Raw genomic sequence first — 21937 nt, forward strand, 5'->3', positions numbered from 1 at the left:
AATATATTTTATATATCAGACTTTGTTCGTACATGCCATACAGTTTAAAATGTGTGTTTACGGAGTATAGTTATGTATAGTCTGTCCCAAGATATTTATGCAGCACATTTGGACGATTTTTAATAAAATACAGTAAAACACGCTTATAACGAAGTCCCAGGGACGGCCAATTTAACTTCGTTATAAGCGTAATTCGTTATTACCGTCAAGTTTACAACATGAAATGGAGACTTCGGGAATGAAATTCACTTAGCTGTAAGCGTCAATTCATTATAAGCGTGTTCGCTATAACCGTGTTTTACTGTATACACACACCTGTAAAAGAAGTGCAATTGAAATAGTTGAAAGGGATAATTTCCAAGATAATTCCATTGACACATTATCATCTTTCACTCGGAAAAATTCACAGAATCGAAAACAGATTCCTTACGGAGATTTATAATGGGAAATGTTTACATCTTTTTTTCAATTCGGAATACACTCGGAATACATCGCGCAATTTTACAAAGTTATCATCCGGACTTGCTTCAATACAAAATCCTCGTAGACATCACATTTTTTAGCATTGTATTTAGACCTGATGAGGTAACAGGGGCGTTTCCACTGAGAAATCATGGAAATTTTTCATACTTTTGAATGAACATTGTTTTGACCCTGATATATTTATAAATATAATGCAATTAAGCAAAATGTAAATCCAGGATATCTTGGGACAGAGTATAGTTATGTAGTGCTATACAGGTGTTTGAGGTTTTAAATCACTTGGGTTTATTTTGAAGTCCATACGACACCAGTTCATCAAACAAAGATCAGTTCTAAAGCAACTACCTCATTGTCCTCTAAAATGACAATACCAGGTAAATATGTATTTTTTCATTTCATCAAAATGCAATATCTAAGAACCTACTGTTCAACTTAAATCTAATATATGTAATAATTTTATTTTGTAGTTTACGCTCGTACAGTAGGTAAGATTATTCAACGCATGATTTGATGGGAATATTCCCAATGTTGCCTTAAATCCTTTTTTTGGCCTTTTTTAATTTACAGTTCTATTTTAAAACATAAGCATTTATTTTGCGACAGGAATCTCTGATGTACTGTTTCCTTTTCGTTATGGGGGACACATCAAACTCAACGGTAGGGAGCTGTGTTATAGATCCTTCACCAAAACAGCCGGGGAGGCACTCTGCCAATCAAAAGGGCTGCAGTATGGGTCACATAACAGGTATACATGATTTAAAAATACTAGTGTGCGATATAGGCAACGTTTTTTTTAAAATTATGTTTTAGGACGCAGTTGAAGATGAAAGCATAAGCGAGTCGAGTACCGTTGAACAGTAAAAATTACAATCAATAAAGTTTTACGTAAAATTATTTTTTAAAGTTGACATAAGTCAAACTTCAGACAATATATTAGGCTGTATGAAAATTCCTAAGGATGAAGTAAAACGTTTCTAAAACAAAGATCAATTTCTTATCGTAGTAAAATTACATCAAGTTGATATTTGAATTCCTATAAAAATTTAACGAAAATCATCAGGCATATTATGAAATTCAGCAAAAACTTTTTTTTCGATGAAAAAAAAAACATATTCTAAAATATATGTATGCGAAGAAACAACGCCAACAGGATATTTCAAAACTTTTGTTTAACTTTTACATTAAAAGTTTCTGAAATGTTCATTTACATATATAAATCAAATTAAGGAAACCATTCATAAAGTTGTTTTGTGATTTCGTATGTTGTAGAACAATAATGTATGACCGTTATAGATCCCAGCTGCTTCACTGTTCCTATCCAGACCTGTCTTATTGCTACATTTTCCAGAGATTTTGTGATGAGGCTGTTGAATTACATTGTACAGGTTGGCGTTTGTTTTCGTAAAGAAAAGTACGAATCTAATATCTCGAATCTCAAATGAGCCTTCTCAGCCTTCGAAAAAAACAATTCATAAGAGACTATCAGCTGTTTATCAATCAAAAGTAAGCAGATGGATGATATAAGAATTTTAAATTTACGAGATGCTTTGGTTCTAAAACATACCTTTATATCTAATAAGGCTTCGAACTCATTTGGAATCCAATGTTTTATCAAACCGTTTTGTTTCAAATATTGGTATGTTGATCACTTGACAAGGAGAAGAAACAATTATGTAATAACAAATGAATTGAAACAGTACAGCGAGGAAACAAATAAAATCATCAAAGTATTAATTGTAAGAACTTACTTCGAAATTGTCATTGAAAAGTGTTGACAAAACATTTGTAGCATTTCAGATGGAAATTGATGTCTTTGACTGGTTGTTTGTTCGTACATCTACATGTATAAGATGCTTTGTGCAACGCGAAATCTCATTATAACACGAAATTCTACAGCCCTTTCCTTAATAATAATAACAACAAGGGGGTAATAACAATGTGTTGTGTTATGTCAACAACTGTTGTTTTTACTACATATTTATAAACGTTATATACGATTAATAACAGTTGTTTTGAGAAACATAATCTTCTTGGAAATGTTTCTAAAAATAGTTTTGCCATTGTGTGAGACCATATGACTATAAAGTCTTTCAATCCTGTTTCAGATAAATACTTAATAAGTGTTAGAGGTATTCATGAACATACACCTAGTTTACAATTATAAAACTTTTTTTCAATATTTTGTCCTGCTGCTGTAGTTAAAAACAAAATCTGATAGATAGAAAGGATTAAAAGATTGATAGAAAACTTGATATGTATGGGAAAATCACATTTTTTAAACATTTCATTTTATTTCTTTTAAGCAGGATATTCCACAAATCCGATAGGTAAGCAATATAAATTATTTCTTGTTCAATTTCAATGTAAAACAGTCTTTGCAAAATACATACATACAATTCTAAAAATTACATAATTTCAACTTAATATTTGCAGTTAAAAAATGTCAAGCCTTACCACTGATCTTTACACGTTTTTTCTATAAACTGTCATCTCTTAAAAATACAATTATTATCTTACATTTGAAGTTACAACAACCAGTTCTCCAACACGTAAGTTTTACGTGATATTTGCAGGATTTATCACGAACGATTTTCTGCACAAACTTTAATATCTGTATATACAACAAAAGTTTACTAAATTACGAATCAAGACTTAATTCATTGGTTTATACTTTCTCCTATATCATATGCATGTTAATGAACAAAATCAGTTTTCAATAATGATACATGTCTTTTCCCTTTCTATGATAATGAAACATATAAAATAGTATAATTAGAACGTGTTTCATAGTTGTAAGACTCATAAATGGAGAGTCTGAGACGGAAGGTAGAGTAGAGCTGTTGCATGACGGGAAATGGGGTACGGTCTGTGACGACATGTTTGATAAAGCAGACGGTGATGTCATCTGTAGAATGATTGGTTACAAAGAGGCAAGGTAGATGAACAATAAATGACCATTTCTTACAGTTATTAAAGTTTGGTTTTTCACTGTTCAAAAAAGCCAACCTAATGCCTACAATTCGAATTTAGAGTTTTCAAATTTAAAATGATGACAAGTTCACAGTTTTTGGCTTTGATTCTGCTTATGAAATATTATTGTTTTTATAGGTATTAATTTCGATAGGCCCGAACATTTTCACACTGATTAATTAGGGGAAAATATTCCAATGATAAGAAGAAATGTTTTTTTCTTGTTTTTTTCTTGTTTTTTGCAGTCAAGTGTTTAAATATGCCCACTTTTCAAACGGATACGGACCAATATGGCAAGACAATTTACAATGCGTGGGAAATGAGACAGACATCGGAGACTGTCCCTCAAATGGATGGGGAAACACTGACTGTAGTCACGGGGAGGACGCTGGGGTTTCTTGTGGTTAGCTGTTAACCTTAATTACATGTGCATGTACAATTACATAAATGTATAACTGATTATCTGTAATGAGTTTAATCTAGACGTAATCCGATAGTGTAAATTTTAAATAGTTCTGTAATCCAGGTCACATAGCTAAAATATATATCAATATAAATAATTTTATAAACAACTAAAAACTTTATTGCGTCTTTTTGTTTTAAATTTCAGTACCTTATGAGTTTGGTAACATTCCTTTGAATCAGAAGACGACGGTAGGAAACCCTTGCACTTTGACCTCGACACCGTGCAAGAGTGGCGGTACATGTGTTGTCAGTTCAAATTATGGTTACACATGTATATGCTCGGAAGGACTCGGTGGACCTTACTGTCAATACGGCATGTTTTATTTGATTACGCTCTTGTATTTTCAACGTCTTTTTCATAAATGCAACGCAGTACACACTTAAACAATTTGCATGTTAGATATTTTGATAAATTCAAGGGGCATGGTCACAATTTTGGCCAAATAATATTTTACAATTCTTTTATGAATAACAATGCGTTAGTAATGCATTTCCAATGATCAACAAAAGTTTGAGTGTTGAACGTAAATTAATAAGTAAATGTTTACAAGGCTGGTGCCTTGTTTTTGTTTACATTCACAGGATGAATGACCATCTTTAAGTTCTCCTTAAAGATAGCTTAAAGATGCTTAAAGGTAGCTTAAAGACGATCTTTAAGCCACCTTTAAGCTACCTTTAAGCTATATGTGTTGCTTAAAGATGGCTTAAAGAAAGCGTAAAGATGGCTTAAAGGCAGCTTAAAGACTATCTTTAAGCCACCTTTAAGCCACCTTTAAGGACAACTTATAGGTCCTTAATGTCCAAACTTCTTTAAGCCACCTTTAAGCCACCTTTAAGCTACCTTTAAGCCACCTTTAAGCCATTAAAAAATTTTTATTTCAATATTGTGCTTAATTTCCAACAAAATGTATTAACTTTATGAAAGAAAAGGTATTAAAACGGTTTTTGTTCTAGAAAGAAAAATGAAAAAAAAAACAAAAAAAAACCCTGCCACGGCGAGAATTGAACCCGGGACCCTTAGTTTACTAGCATCACCACACTTCCTCTGCGCCACGGCAACTTACATATATATGTGTGTTTTTATATCCTATATATCAGTGGATATTGAATCACTGTATTGAATGTGTTTACTTGAAAAGATTTTGACAAACCATTCAGTTTATAACAATCAATTATATCTAATTTATAAATTACATGCATGCGTGTATTTAGAATGAAATACGGAACTTGGTCTTAAGTGAACATAAATATATTATACCTAAATGGAAACCGTTAGGTTCACTATAGTAGGCTTTCTTAGTTAATAAATGTAAACCGAGTAGATATACGTTCATCTAATTTATAGCTATAAAAATGTAAGAAAGAAAATGAAATTATTTCTTTTATGAAATGCATTGATACTATTAGGGTATTTGTTCAATTTCCCGCAATTTCCCGGTTTTCATGATTGCGGCGCCGTTCCAATATGTTTAAATATTTACATGTAATTGTATGTACATGATTTTTAAACTATCAATTCTATAAAAAACAAAATTACCAATTACCGATGACGTATTTACTGCATGTGGCAATTGCAAATGACTTGTATATACAATTGTATGATGTGCCAGGCCGGGTATATTTGACATATTTACCCTTATACATATATTTAAATAATCAACCCCTATTTATGATCACCGGTACATTAATTAATTAGCCTCAAGATTTTACTCTTACATACATGTATCGTTAAGTTGTAGACGTAACATCTTTGAAACCCAGAGCTAGGAAATAATACTTTGAAAATGAATTACAAATGTAAATTAACTTTTATTCACTAGACTTATCGTATACTCGTACATACTAAGATTTAACGCCTTTAGAAACCCTGACGTGCACCTGGGCACACGACACACCTGTTGTGTATATCTTGTATATTCTGTGTTAGTTCCAGGGGTTTTCTTAAGTTGGACAAACAATAGACTTTAATTAGATATACACAAACATGCACCTGGGCACACGACACAACTGTTGTGTATATCTTGTATATTCTGTGTTAGTTCCAGGGGTTTTCTTAAGTTGGACAAACAATAGACTCTAATTAGATATACACAAACGAACAAAACTATGTCTAGACAAACAAAGCAGTAATATCCTGCCCGATATAACAAAGGCAGTTGAGAGTCTTTTCATCTTTAACATGTATCTAGCAGATCTAGAGTTAGAAATAATGAAAATTGAAAAAAAAAATACAAACCTTAAACCGATTATCAAATTAAATCATGCATTTTTGGTTCATTATCTTTATTTTGTTTAATAACCGGAGAAGAGAGAGAGAGAGAGAGAGAGAGAGAGAGAGAGAGAGAGAGAGAGAGAGAGAGATTTCACCGATTAATTTATAATAGGAAACAAACATACTTTAATTAGTTTTATGCACATATTAAGATTGCGCTCATCCCTATAATAATTTTGAAACCCCAAAAAAATTATAAAGAATTTTATAACGGCAATCTGTGTCCATCGGAGCGGTGCTGATGATAGCGATCTGTGTTTAATGGAGCGACGATTAAAACCGCCTGGAACACCCCCCCCCCTTCCTTGGAAATTATATTATCACTCGGATGACCCCCTCCCATCTCTATAAAAGAGCTTTTGCATTTAATATATGTTTTTATTGTTCAGCTTGATCAATATTGACTTAAAGGCCACTTAAAGACAGTGTAAAGGCAGTGTAAAGAGAGCGTAAATGCCACTTAAAGATGCTTAAAGATGGCTTAAAGGTGGCTTAAAGGTGGCTTAAAGAAGTTTGGACATTAAGGACCTATAAGCACTTGCTTAAAGGTGACTTAAAGGCGGCTTAAAGGTTGTATAGCCTTTAAGCTCCTTTAAGTCACCTTTAAGCCACCTTTAAGGACTTGCTTAAAGATGGTTTTTCGCCCTGTGATTCGTATATAAACCGGTTAAAGCTCTTTTTCAATCAGATATTTCTATCCGCTGATTCGTTTTGATATATGAATGAACAGTTCCAATCGTTTGTCACATCCAATGAAGCTATATGTCTAAACATGGAATATTCAAAATGTAATCGAAAACATCGCCCAAGCTTTGTTTCATAGCAGCTAACAAATAATTGTTAATCCTGTATCTAGCTTATAATTTAACGAATAACCCTCAAATTTTGGTTGCCTATCAGAATGCTTTACCGAAGCATTATAAACATTTAAAACAATTTTTTTTTATGGAAGATTGTGACCATGCACCTTTAAGTACAAATGATTAAATTATTGCCATGGATTTCTGTAACGTGTGAAGATACGTCGAATATTTAGAAGGAGTTATTTTACTATACACAATTGTATCTACATGTATACTATACAATTTTCAAAAATATATTTAACTTTTCATGACACGAAAACGCGATATCATATGTAATCAATATCTTGAACAATGATATTTATATGACATCCAATGTCTTGGAACACGTTGAAGGTTGAAAAGTGTTACAAACGTTTTGATATCGATCGTAACATTACGTTTATTAATAATTGTTATAAATAAATCAGGTATCGCCAGAACAACAACGAAAAGCGCTTGTCCAATCAACTATTGTCAAAATGGGGGCACGTGCTTTCAAACTAGTTCCCAAAAAGGACACACTTGTGCGTGTCCTAATAGCTATACTGGACACACTTGTGAAACAGGTGAGTATTCAACTTTATATTAAAACTAACAATGAATATACCTGCTCAAATTCAATTATTAATTTATTGATATATTGTATACCAATGAAAACATTTGGAGGATACGCCCAAAACGAACTGCACAGATATTGATTTAAATGGAAAATGGGTCAATATACGTTTGTCATCATGGCAAACATTGATATATATTTTCATTCACTTTCTGCCCCCCCCCCCTCTTAAATTTCTTTAATTGATATAAGTGTTATTTACTTATAACACAGAAAATCACCAACTCTGTTGCGTATGAAAACAATATTTCTTTAGTATTTCTTAAAGAACTTGACTGACTCTCCTCGCGACTTCAAACCGGATTACGATCGATCTGGTATTATACGTATGCTTATAAATATAATTATTTCATTGATGTGAATATTTTTTATACTTGAATAAATTCAAGTAGAATACCAAAGATTTTATTCATCTTATAACAAAAAGAAAACAAAATTGTGGAAATAGAAAACCATAATCTATAGAATTGTGCACTATTTTGGCAGCATAGTTCGGCTGTGTCAATGCCTTTTCCATTGATTGCACACAATCCGTTTTTTTTAAAAAGTGAAAAAACGCAAATGTAAGCATTAAATCATTAATTCTTTTAAAGATGTGGACTTCAACGGTATGTGTAAACAAAGTTTCATAACGCAGTAGTGCACGTTAAAACATTTGAGAGCGTTATTTAATTTGTATGCATACACCGTTGCATTTACAGAAGAGACCACATCTTTAAAAAAATACTGATTAAATACATGTACTTAATTACACGAGATGCACTTTTGTACCTTATGTTTTCAGATACATCTTCCTCGTCATCAGTCTTTGTCAGCTGTCTTGATGACGCATGGAACATCACAGTGGATCTTCAACCTTTGCGTCAAAAATACCCGGATTTTGATCCAGATGAATGTTATATAGGTTTTGACAACGCTAACTGTACCGGAAGTATACATGGTGATAGTCTCTATTTCAGACAAAAATACAAGGACTGCAAAACAATTGAAAAGGTAATTTAATGAAAAGTGTTAAAATTGATATTGTGTACGACGACATTAAATATATACATAATCATATTTTTGTATAGCATATGGTATGCATACACAACTATCAACATCCAATTCTACCAGACTATTACAAGTAACTAACTATGGAGTAATCACTTCGGTGTTTATATTTGCACAGAAAAGTAATCCTGAAGGAAACATTCGGAAGAAAAGTACATGAAAAGGTATCTAGCCATTAGTCTTAATTCTTTACAGAATCTGACGGAAGGTATTGAATACAGCAATGAACTTCTCTGCGCCCGTCATGATCGTCTGTACCACTTCATAATTCGTGAAGTTCGACTTCAAGTGAAACTGCTTTGCAAATTTTTCTCTCTTGATGTGGTTTCTTCAACACCTACGGATCGACAAGTTCATCTTCAATACTTTTCTGACCCCGCGCTCACAAGGGCCAAGGATTTCAATAGATGCCAAGCTGGAGAGAAGCTATATGTTCGGGCATTGAGTGACGTCACGGACAGTAACATAAAAATGAGATTATCACACTGCTATATCACACCAGCGGTTATCACTGACCTTGGGATGCAGTATTATATCATCAAAGATGGGTAAACATTTTTTCACATCATTTACAAGTACCTTAAATCCCTTTGCAGTATTTTTATAAAACTAAGTAGTTGTCTTTTTTATGAGAATTATTCAATTGCCAATGATTGCATTACCATTTAGCAATACATTTATTAATACGAAACAGTAACAGAAAATATCAGATAACATAATGAATGTCACGGGTATGATACTTTTTGTTTAATGATAATTGTAAACCACGGACGAAAAGTGTTTAATAAGTATTTTTTAGTATAAGAAAATTTAACCACTTTACTTTTTCCCGATATTTTTTGTTGTGGTCAATAAGGTCTGAATTCTACATTTACAATATCTAATTGTGCACCTTATATATATCATACAAATATATATCGAATGTTTTTGAGAATACATAATACATGTAACTTAGCAATTTGTTTTCTTAATTCGTCAATTTTTCTTAAATACAGTCACTTTCTATTGACATTTTAATACTGTAAACGTACTACATTTGGCTCTGTATTTTATTTAGCCCTTTTGGCGGAACGATACTTCCGCTAAAAATCAAGTACATCGCTAAATGCCATGCATAAATGTATAAGAATAGTCACATTCAGGAAAATGCTAATTCAAATCCTCGCCAACTTGTTCAAAAACTAATTTCCGCCAAATATCGTACACGCCAAATATAATACGTTTACAGTATAGAACCTATTGCTACACTGTAAAAACAATTCATATAAAGGATGGTTAACGCCACTAGTTTCCCTAATACCTGCCTAAATGTAAAGAAATACTTTTTATCAGTTCAGTAGGGATCACATTCTTCTTGCGTCTGTCTATTTAAAGCACCTGTTTAATGCTGGTCAGCGAGTGTCATTTGAAACAAATTTAATACGTTTTATTAAATCTTGTAACCGTTGTTCGCTGCAGTCCGAACTTTAACAAACACTAATTACTTTATAAGCATTCGGTCGTATAAATGGTATGGTTTGTTGAAGAACACAAAAGTAATATGCAGCAAAGATTTCCACCTTTTCACTCGTACATTTATGCGCACCATCAGACGTACTGTATGTTATGAATCTGCCTAGTATTTACGTAGGTGAATATACTTTTGTGTCTTTGCAGGTGTGTAATTGATCCTAATGCTGTAGTTTTCTATCAGTTAGATCACGAAACAAGGTTCTCCTTCCAGTATGTTGAGTTCTCTAGCAGTCATGGTGCTGTGCATTTATACTGTAACGCTACTTTCTGTCAGAAAAATGATCATTCTCCCGCCTGTCAACCCACGTGTTCTAGTCACGTGGCCAGAAGTTTAAGGGAAAATTTATCAATATCCAAAATGATACCGACAATGATGAAGAAAAACGTCGTTTGTTGAATTTGGTAGGTTATAATTCGCAATTTCCGATCAAGACGTGCTGAATTCAAATGTTAATTGGGAGGAAATATTTAGGTTATGTTTTACTTTTCTATTTTCAGGTCTCCCGCACAACTTTCAGCGTCAAAGCAGTTTTTCCGATTTTAAACAAAATGAATGTATCTGAACAGATCGCAGAGCTGTGATTCATACATCGAACATTTATATTATGACGCAAAACACAGGAATAATTTTGTTTTTAAATATGAACTATAACTAAGTATTATGCATTTTTGTAATGCTAATGATTGCACAATAGCAAATGTCGAAATAAGATTTTAAAGATTTGTTGTTCTCCCTTTCTCTCGTTTATGTAAATCTAAATACCGACTATCTATTGAATATTGTAAATAAGTCGACACCACACTGATACCATTTGCATTCAAATTATATTTGGATTTGAGATTAATCTCTAACAGATTTAAAAGAAACATAACATACAAACAAACATTCAAACAATAATGCCAAAAATGCAATATGTTATATTAGTGTCAGTGAGTAAATGACTTGTTAAAATAAGTGGAAATCGATTATATATACTTGAAAGTTGTAACGAAATAAAACAAATTTTAATTCTGAGATAAAATGTTGTACAATTATCATAAGAAGTCGTTATTAGGAGACATGACAAGTCATCGATTTGCAATGAAAATACATTAAATGGAAAGAAAAGAAAGATAAACTCAAAGATATTGTTATGATATATATAAGTGGATTATTAAGATATCTGATGCATAAACAATTGTTAAAACTAAGTCACTTAACAATGCAATGAGTTGACTCAAAGAATAATCCGAGGCAGCGCAAAAATTTTGAAGGCGTGTAGACGTCGATATTTAAATGAACAGAAAATAAACACATAACTGTGTAAATAGATAAATAATCATAAAATACATGTACTGAGATAAATTATAAAATTAGAGGGAGACAAGTGTTAGTGTATATCAGTGTATAATATGATTTTCCAATGAATGAACAGTCGTATTAACGATCAACAAATAAAATTTTAAGTAAATATTTCCCACTTAGATAGAAAAATTGCGAGAGTATTGCATTTTTCAAATTCAGGTTGCCTCCCTTGCATTAGAATCAAGTAAAAGAGTATTTTTTAATCATGCGTTAGGGGAAACATTGTTTAGAAAGTGATATTTCCATGACCAATAATCATATGTTAGATTGAGATTGTTGCACAGTTTATAGAATATAAAAACAGCCCAGTTAAGTGTGGGTTTAAACAATGTATCATTTCTTTAACCATGCAGTCATTTTTTTTTTCATTTCCTAAGACCATTATAAAAGTTTCTTATCTAAAATGATATAAATTGGTTTTTGGTGTGTGTGTGTGTGTGTGTGTGTGTGTGTGTGTGTAATGCATGTATGTATGTATTGAATATTTGTTTAAAACATTTTCGTGTTAAAAAAAGTATGATAAGATAGTCCAGGTCTTAAATTCAAAACATCTTATTCGTTCGTTCAAAAGGAAATTGTGCATACATGAACTTGTACATTGTCTCTAAAAATAAGATGTTTGCTGCTTTAGCAAACTAATCATTTGCTAATTTATAAATGAATGCCAAAGTAAAATGCAAAAAAAACCTAAGTAACAATGTCAAAACCGTTTATATTTTTATTATAAGCACAGACGTTCCAAAAACATCTATAAGATCTTTTTTGTACAATATAATGATCAAAAATCAAGTTCATCATTTTACTTTTCTATATCATTCCATATCTTGAAACCAATTCTCCAAACGATAAAATATACGCTTTTCTTTCTTTATACAGCATCAGATGATATTAAGCATAAAGATTAATTAAAACTGACACATGTTTTTGAAATTTAAATTTAAAGTTTTACGTCACTATATTAATACAAACTTGCTTGTGTTTTGTCAGATACAAGCATCTTCGGGTGTATTAGGGTAAGGATAATTGGCAATGAGAATCAAAGTCAATGGCCAGAATAAATACAAATAGTTATCTTTTTCAAAATATCAATAAGGTTTAAACACTTACTCTCTACATATTAAAATGATAAAGTTAATGGTTTTGATAAATATATTGATTTGTTTTCTATAACTAAACATTTATACAGTGAATTTGATAATGATACACGTTTGTATCAGGTTTTGTCTCAGTGCAATCGATAAATTTTATACTAAGGGGAAGCCGGACTAATGTACAGATATTTTGTCCTTAGTATCAGTTTTTTTAAACCTACCGGGTTTGTACACAATCTATGTAATATGATCCAATCTTTAAAAAAACAACAATAAAACATCATGCGCATATCTTAGACCACAACTTTTGTAACAGCAAATCTTTCATAAGTCTGAGTGTAAAATGTACCAAACATCCTTTTTGAAGCAAAAAAATAAAAAATAAATAAAATAAACACCATTTATGTGAATACGATTGAAATAGGCGTGTATTACTGTAGTCTATTTTTCTTAGCAACTTTTATTCGTTATCGAAGACCATTTTCATAAATGTAATGTTCTATAAAATGATATCGCCTGACTATTGCTTAAATTTGTATGTGTTTGCTATTTCAAATAACGTTTCAAAAACAAATCTGCATTCAAAAAATGTATGGAATAGTTTTATGTCTGTAGGGCTGAACGTTTAAAAAGTATCATAATCTATCATAAAGAATGATAGAAAGCATTTATCATACTGGTCCCTCAAGCTTTCCCTTTAAATATTGAAACAATGTTTTATATGACTTTACTCATAAAAAACTTAGTTGTATTTTTATCAGACACATGCATCGTTAGGGGTAATAAGTTTAAAAAAATAACGTTATGAATCGAAAAAGAACAAATGATAATCTTTCACAAAATAACTATAAGGCTTTCACATTTAATATCCACATATCAAAGCAGATTTAAATAGTTTCGATTTTGATATTGTTTTCTATTGTAAAACTATTTCGCGGTGAATTTAATCAAGGTACCCGTTTGTATATGCACAAAAAAATATTAGCAATTTTTTTAAAGTGCAGTCAACGAATTTTATACCTAGGGGGGAGCCAGCCCTGACTGTACACATATTTTGTCTTTCAGTTTTTCAACCGATCGACTTTAAAATCGCTGCAAACTGATCCTATTTTTTAAAAAGCAGCACCATTGAAACCTCAGGCGCATATCTTAAGCCACAAGTTTTTGTGTAAAATTATCAAACCGTCCTTTTTTTTGAGATGAGAATAAAAACCTTCTTATGAATGACATTGAAATATGGCATTGTAGTGTCGTCTCTTAATCTCAGCCGTACAGCGCATCGAAACCGAAACCTTTTAATATTATGCCCTTTTAATAATACCTTCATATCTTGTGTAAGACTATATCTTGCACTGAATCTCTGCCTAAGTAAATAACGTATTCTAAACATTTTTGTTCATTCCCCTTGCTCTAGAACAGCGCTTATGTAACATATGTGTGATATTTATTTAAATATAAACTCTACGTCTTCATTGTTTACCAATCTCGTTATTTGAAAAATTAGATTAAGGCTAAACTTAACATGTATTTAAAAGAAGAGACTGTGAATGGTTAAAAGTTAAACATTTTCATAAAAATAAATCTTCTGCGAGTATATTTAGATGGAAAGAACGTGTGCAATGAACAAAATTCATATGTTCATAGGGGGGGGGGGCCTTGCACTTGCCTGTTCACACATTATTTCTTTGGTATCAGTTCTTTTTAATCCACTGTGTATACAATTGGTGTGAAATGATCAAATCTTTTATAAGAGGCAACAGTGAAACATCGGGAGCATATCTTAAACCATTGTAGTGTCGTCTCTTTATCTCGGCAGTACAGCGTATAACCAGAAACGAAACTCTCAAAACCTGGGTTGTCATTTTAATTACCATTTTAGCAGTACTTACATATTTTGTGAAAGACAATACCTTGTACTGAATACCTGACTATGTATTTTACGTATTGAGAACAATTTTGTTCATTCTTTTTATTCTAGAAAAAAGAATTTGGACCATATGTATAAAACTAGTACTTATATAGTTACAAACCGTACATTAATTTTTTTTTACCAGTTCCTTTATTTAAAAAAAAATCAGATTGCAGCACACATATTTTGTCTTTCAGTTTTTCAACCGATCGACTTTAAAATCGCTGCAAACTGATCCTATTTTTTAAAAAGCAGCACCATTGAAACCTCAGGCGCATATCTTAAGCCACAAGTTTTTGTGTAAAATTATCAAACCGTCCTTTTTTTTGAGGTGAGAATAAAAACCTTCTTATGAATGACATTGAAATATGGCGTTGTAGTGTCGTCTCTTAATCTCAGCCGTAGAGCGCATCGAAACCGAAACCTTTTAATATTATGCCCTTTTAATAATACCTTCATATCTTGTGTAAGACGATATCTTGCACTGAATCTCTGACTAAGTAAATAACGTATTCTAAACATTTTTGTTCATTCCCCTTGCTCTAGAACAGCGCTTATGTAACATATGTGTGATATTTATTTAAATATAAACTCTACGTCTTCATTGTTTACCAATCTCGTTATTTGAAAAATTAGATTAAGGCTAAACTTAACATGTATTTAAAAGAGGAGACTGTGAATGGTTAAAAGTTAAACATTTTCATAAAAATAAATCTTCTGCGAGTATATTTAGATGGAAAGAACGTGTGCAATGAACAAAATTTGAGGTGAGAATAAAAACCTTCTTATGAATGACATTGAAATATGGCGTTGTAGTGTCGTCTCTTAATCTCAGCCGTAGAGCGCATCGAAACCGAAACCTTTTAATATTATGCCCTTTTAATAATACCTTCATATCTTGTGTAAGACGATATCTTGCACTGAATCTCTGACTAAGTAAATAACGTATTCTAAACATTTTTGTTCATTCCCCTTGCTCTAGAACAGCGCTTATGTAACATATGTGTGATATTTATTTAAATATAAACTCTACGTCTTCATTGTTTACCAATCTCGTTATTTGAAAAATTAGATTAAGGCTAAACTTAACATGTATTTAAAAGAGGAGACTGTGAATGGTTAAAAGTTAAACATTTTCATAAAAATAAATCTTCTGCGAGTATATTTAGATGGAAAGAACGTGTGCAATGAACAAAATTCATATGTTCATAGGGGGGGGGGGCTTGCACTTGCCTGTTCACACATTATTTCTTTGGTATCAGTTCTTTTTAATCCACTGTGTATACAATTGGTGTGAAATGATCAAATCTTTTATAAGAGGCAACAGTGAAACATCGGGAGCATATCTTAAACCATTGTAGTGTCGTCTCTTTATCTCGGCAGTACAGCGTATAACCAGAAACGAAACTCTCAAAACCTGGGTTGTCATTTTAATTACCATTTTAGCAGTACTTACATATTTTGTGAAAGACAATACCTTGTACTGAATACCTGACTATGTATTTTACGTATTGAGAACAATTTTGTTCATTCTTTTTATTCTAGAAAAAAGAATTTGGACCATATGTATAAAACTAGTACTTATATAGTTACAAACCGTACATTAATTTTTTTTTACCAGTTCCTTTATTTAAAAAAAATCAGATTGCAGTCAAACTGGACATACTTGTAAAAGTTTAATGAATCGTAAATGTTAATTGTTAGAAGTTCAATGACATTTTTATAAAATTACATCTTTTGCAATTATAGTTTAAAAGTTTGTACCGACTGGCTGTGTATTGTGTATATTTCATCAATCATTGTAAGTTAAGATGTGTAAAGTATTCGTCATGTGCTGTATTTTCACGTCTAGCCAATTCAGTTTTACACCGACTAGTAATAAGAAACAGCTACTTTTAATCGACAGAAGTTAGCCTTAGCATTTACATGTAATTGTGTTGAGAGAGTTATAGCTTTTGTGAATGATAGTGCTAACAGATTTTTAATTAGCGATCGATTAAGATGCTTTATTGCTAATCTGTCTCACTCCATACATATTAGCTAAAGTGTGTATCTATTGAAACAGATAACAACCCGTGTAGCTGGTTTTTTAAAGCACATGTCTCGCTTTTGTAGGGATTTCTATTTTTGGCGACACATGTGAACGATGCGTGATAAAGCCATTTAATGCCTAAGTTTCTACATTTTGCTTACACATGAAGAAATTTACTCTATTATAACAGATAACAACCCGTGTACCTGGGTTTTTTTTAAAAGCACATGTTTCATTTTTGTAGGGATTGGTATTTTGGCGACACGATGCGTGATAAAGCCATTTAATGTCTTTCTATATTGTGCACACAAATGAAGAAATTTAATATATCTGTTCAAACTGGCGGCACGGACCTTTAAGCAAATTAAACACAAATTGTTCGGAAACGTGATATCGTTTTAAAGAAAGAGGAAACAAACATTTAAATGCTATTGTCGGTTTTGATTAATATTTCCTTATTAAAAATAATTTCTGAATGGCAATACCTAAAAACATAGTATGTTTTAGTTTGAGTAAATCTAACGGATACAAACAATTAAATATTTGTAACTATGACCATTAATACCTTAGATATCCATTCACTTTACAGTTAGTTACTCTAATTAGATAAATTAAGATTATAAAATTAACAAGTCATTATTGTAAAATACAAGCCGTTAAAACGATAGGAAACACTATTTGTGTTGTTATCATTTACTCATAACTAGCAAAAGCTTAATTCGTACGTTGTACACAAATACCATAAAATTATACATACATGGCATTCCCATACATTTCGAGGTCATAGAGCAAATGTCATACAGATGATATGTAATACCTAATACCATTGTTCAGGAAGCCCGACTTTAAAAATTAAGGTCAACGTTTTAACGTCCTATTCCTTCTTGCCTGTTACCTATTTTTTGTAAGAGGCATGACATTATAATGCAGTCCTTGATAAAGTCTTTGTTATCAAAGTTACTTGTAGGAAGATTTTCTATATATATGAATTGTTTTTTAAATATTCTAACACTTTATTTTTTCTATACCTGATGATTATGCTGAACTCATTTTGGTCATTAACTGTGAACGCTAATTAGAACGTTTCAGAGGCTTGCAAAAGCATCATTTTAAAAAAAAACCTACTGCATTGAACAATAAGATTCGATAAGACAATATACACATTGTCACTCATGAACCAACGTTACAAGAAACATTAAATTTCTTAAAAAATACAAGATGGTTTTAATTCTTATCTGTATCTTATTTTTTTTGTTTGATATTTGTGTTTAATATTTCAAGCGCATCCCATTGTATTTTGTTTTTCCGTTTGTCTTATTCTTTGCTTGAATTAGCTCAGTGTTGTTTTTGTAAACTAGTCATCCAATTGCTGTTTCATTTTGATGGTATCTGAAAGAATTTTCAAATTTTCTGAAATTCTTGGCTCAGATTACTGGCTAAGTCATCTTGATTGGTTTCAACAACATATATCTCTGACAAATAGGAATTATAATTAAGCCTTGAATCATTATTTTTTGAAAAATATAGTCTCATAACTGCAGCGCTGCAGTTATGAGAATGTCTTTCAAAAAAGAATGATTTAATGCTTATATTTAGATTTTTTCAACTTCTTGCTTTGTCTGCAAATGGGATTTATACGTCAAAATTTCTGTTTTGTGACGTTGCATTTTACATCGTTCAACGTTTGTGACGTCATAACAAAACTAGTCTTTCTAACCTTTGAGTACCCTGTGTGTGTTACGGTCTTAGAACTGAAGTGTCTATTCACACACTTTACATGCAAACACTATTTGGAATGTAAATATTTCCGAATAATTCCACGTTTATTACATTACCGATGATAATATCATATCTGGCTATATTATGCTATAAAAATTCTTTTAAAAGAGTGCGTTTTGTTTAAAAAGAACAGCATGCTTGAGGTGATTTACATTGTAAAGTAATGCATTGCATCCCCCTCACCATTACTTTGTGAATTTTAAAAGGCATTACATTACCATTACAAGTGCTCATTTTCTTGAACTTATGCATTACATTACTATTGCATGAGTAAAGGTATGCCATACCATAACCTTTAATTCGAAAAGTCAATAACAAACTTTAAAAAGTATAGCTACATTTGTAAATAAAGAGTCTTTGCGAAATGTTTAATATATATATTACACACTTAACACATACAGGTTTATGTTCAGTATTAGGTTCAAATTTAATGATTTATACAAGCAAGATTGCTTTAAATTTGAAATTGAAGGTCGTCAAAATTTCTTTTTTTTAATTTAAAAAATGAATATGCATAAATAAACAAAGTAATGTTTTGTAATGCCAGCATTACATTATGTTTGGAAAGTAATGCATTACATTTTCTTTTACTTGTAATGCTAAATTTGTAGCATTATGCATTACTAGCATATACTTTGAAACGCATAATACATTGCAATGCATTGCCATTACGTTTAGCAATACCCCAAGCCTGAATAATAGAAAATCAAAATAGGAAACAAAAGCAACAATGCAAGTTTAAATCAGGTTTTTATTTATTTGTGTCTCGTCAATTTTCACTTTTGGTGTAACTTCAATACGGCATCAAAACGATGTGCCTTATTTCTAACAACATATCAAACAAAAAACAAGTAAGAGTTTGATAGTCTGTTATAAATTACTCAATCGTTCGTATGAACCTTATATCTGGATCTTTTTATTCTTTTTTTTTTTCTATTTTTATCCACGGCAACATATCTACATTTAAATATAGACAAAAATCATTAAACACGCATTTAATAATCTGAATAGAAAAACAGCAACATACCATAAATTAAATATATAATTATGATTTGGAGCAAAATTATTATTATATACTCTATGTGTGAGAAGTAATTCAACCACTTCCAACGTTTTTAAAGATTTTTCTGGTTTGTTAGGAAAAGGAAACCATTACGAACATTTACCAAAAAACATTTAGATTATTTTTTGCCGGTCTTTGTGAAATGTCATAGATATTTTTAAAGCGATACTTAAACTGCAAAGATATTGCAGAACATGTTCATTCTCTGCTTTTTCATCCTCTTTGTTTCCATCGGTTTGAAATTGTGACTATAGGATTTTTAACGTTATTCCTTAATTAAAAATATACTTATGTTATATATTTAACTAAAATACATTTAGATGAAATTTACATCTCTAATGAATGTCCTTCCGTGACATCTTTTTTTTTGTTTCCTTGTACCGAGAAATTAAACCACTTAAATTAACTTAGATTTAAATATATACTCATATATCTTCCGTAATGTTACCTAACATGAACTAATTTGGATTTGGTATTTTTTTCCCTTTAAATTTATTGCTTGATCCGTGTTGAGAAATAAATAGTAATATACTTACTACAATTAAAGGTCTGGTATCCTTTTTTCCACCAAAACGATTGCAAAACAATCACATCGTCAGTGTCTTAGATTATATATTGATTTAAACATTTTAAAAGTGCTCTGAATCATTTGTTTTATTACTTTTATTACCAAAACTACAATTATTGTTTTATTGACCTGCTCTGGTAATAAAAAAGCGATAAAAAATTCATATGTATGTATATTTTTCTACATAGTTGGAATATAAACATTTTTATAACATTAGGTCAATCCATTTACTTGCCATTTATTATTAAGTCATTTACCTATTATCTAATTAAGACCAACAGATATTTTGATGAATCATTTCAAGATTACAATAAATAATTGGGCGTTTTTTTCTTCAAGATGTGTTAAACTTGTTTTGGGTACCAAAACACAAGATCTAGGGTAGCTTCTGTCCGAAAAAAATAATAAAGGGGCATGGTTAGGATTTCGATCAAAATTCATTATTCCGTTTTTAATGTTTACAATGCTTCAGTAAGGCATTTCTATTAGTTAACCAAAATTTGAATATCAGTCGTGTAGTTTTAAGTGAGAAACAAAGCTCACATGTATATTAAACCAACGTTACCAAAAACCTTCAATTGACACTCAAATTACCGTAACAGTCTAATAATAAGTGTAATATTAGACTAGTCATTAGCTTTTCTTATTCATTGTTCATTGCAAAATATAAATTTATGCTGAAAATAAATATGAAAGAGCAGCATTTTTACAACGTTACATAAAGTCAGCAGCTTACAAAGATTGACTAATATATCACAATGGTACAGTTTATTATGAACAATAATAACTTCATTTTATTTTTTTTCTAACATTCTATATCATGAAAAACTGTAACATATATACTCCCTTTCCTTATCTAGAATCAGAAGGTATTTCGCATGATCATATTTAAGAAGTTTTATTGAAAACTTAATTATACATGCTTAAAACATGTAGCAAACATCGTCGGGGGTAACAAGTTAAAGATAATTAGTAATAAAGTCAAAACCAATGAACAAAATCCGTATGAATGATAATCTTTTACGAAAAAAAAATACGTTTTTACACTTAATCGCTACATTTTAACATAGTGAGATATAAATGGGTTCTAATAAAGTTACTGGATTATTTCCAAAATAGTTTTTTTCCTTCAAGAACATTTAATCAAGTTTTCCCCCAGTGCAATCGAGGACATTCATACATAGCGAGGAGCTTGTAGTTGCCTTCCTGTATATATATTTTGACTTTGATATCAGTTTTAAAACTCACAGTGTATGCAATCGGTGCAAAATGATCCTATCTTTTAAAAAGCAGATACAATGAAACATCAGGCGCATACTTTATACCACCACATTTGTTAAAGCAAATCTTTTGTGCGTTTCTGTGTAAAATGACCTAAGCGTCCTTTTTTTAAACAAGGATATAGCCCATCGATATGAATGAACTTACAACATTTCTATTGTAGTGTCATCTCTTTATCTCAGCAACACAGCACATAACCTGAAATGAAACTTTTCAAAACTGTGTTGGTATTTAATGCCCTTTTAAATAATACCTCCATTTTTGTGAAAGGCCATATCCTAGACTGAATACCTGACTACTAAAGTCGCGTATTATGAACATTCTTGTAAATTCTCCTTGCTCTGAAACAGTGCATTTGTAACATGTTTTAGATTTATTTAACTATAAACTTTTGTTTTCATTGTTCACTAATCCTATTATTTTAAAAAGTAAGACTAATCCCAAACAGGACATGTTTGTTAAAGTATATACAAAATTGATATTGTTGATTGTAATAGGTTTAACAACATTCATTTTTATAAAATAACATCTGCAAGTATACTCTAAAAGTACTTGCGGACCGGGTTTGTAGATAGAATGCAATCATTGTCGGTTAAGATGATTGTGGTAACACGGGCTCTAATCCACGATCAACAAACTTTTTTACACTACATATAATC

At 31.1% G+C, this 21937-nt stretch overlaps 1 protein-coding gene across 1 annotated transcript; it reads left to right on the forward strand.

Annotated features, from left to right (window-relative positions):
• The first annotated feature begins 844 nt into the window (after positions 1 to 844).
• On the forward strand, positions 845 to 10608 carry LOC105330493 (deleted in malignant brain tumors 1 protein). The gene is made up of 12 exons (XM_066070048.1): positions 845 to 857; positions 1087 to 1228; positions 1753 to 1868; positions 2790 to 2810; positions 3009 to 3032; positions 3274 to 3418; positions 3699 to 3856; positions 4064 to 4231; positions 7461 to 7598; positions 8433 to 8641; positions 8894 to 9246; positions 10355 to 10608. The coding sequence occupies exons 1-12, from the start codon at positions 845 to 847 to the stop codon at positions 10605 to 10607; spliced, it is 1740 nt and encodes a 579-aa protein (XP_065926120.1). The 3' UTR covers position 10608.
• Positions 10609 to 21937: the final 11329 nt, after the last annotated feature.

This window comes from Magallana gigas, chromosome 8, assembly GCF_963853765.1.
Source record: "Magallana gigas chromosome 8, xbMagGiga1.1, whole genome shotgun sequence".
Lineage (NCBI taxonomy): Eukaryota > Metazoa > Mollusca > Bivalvia > Ostreida > Ostreidae > Magallana > Magallana gigas.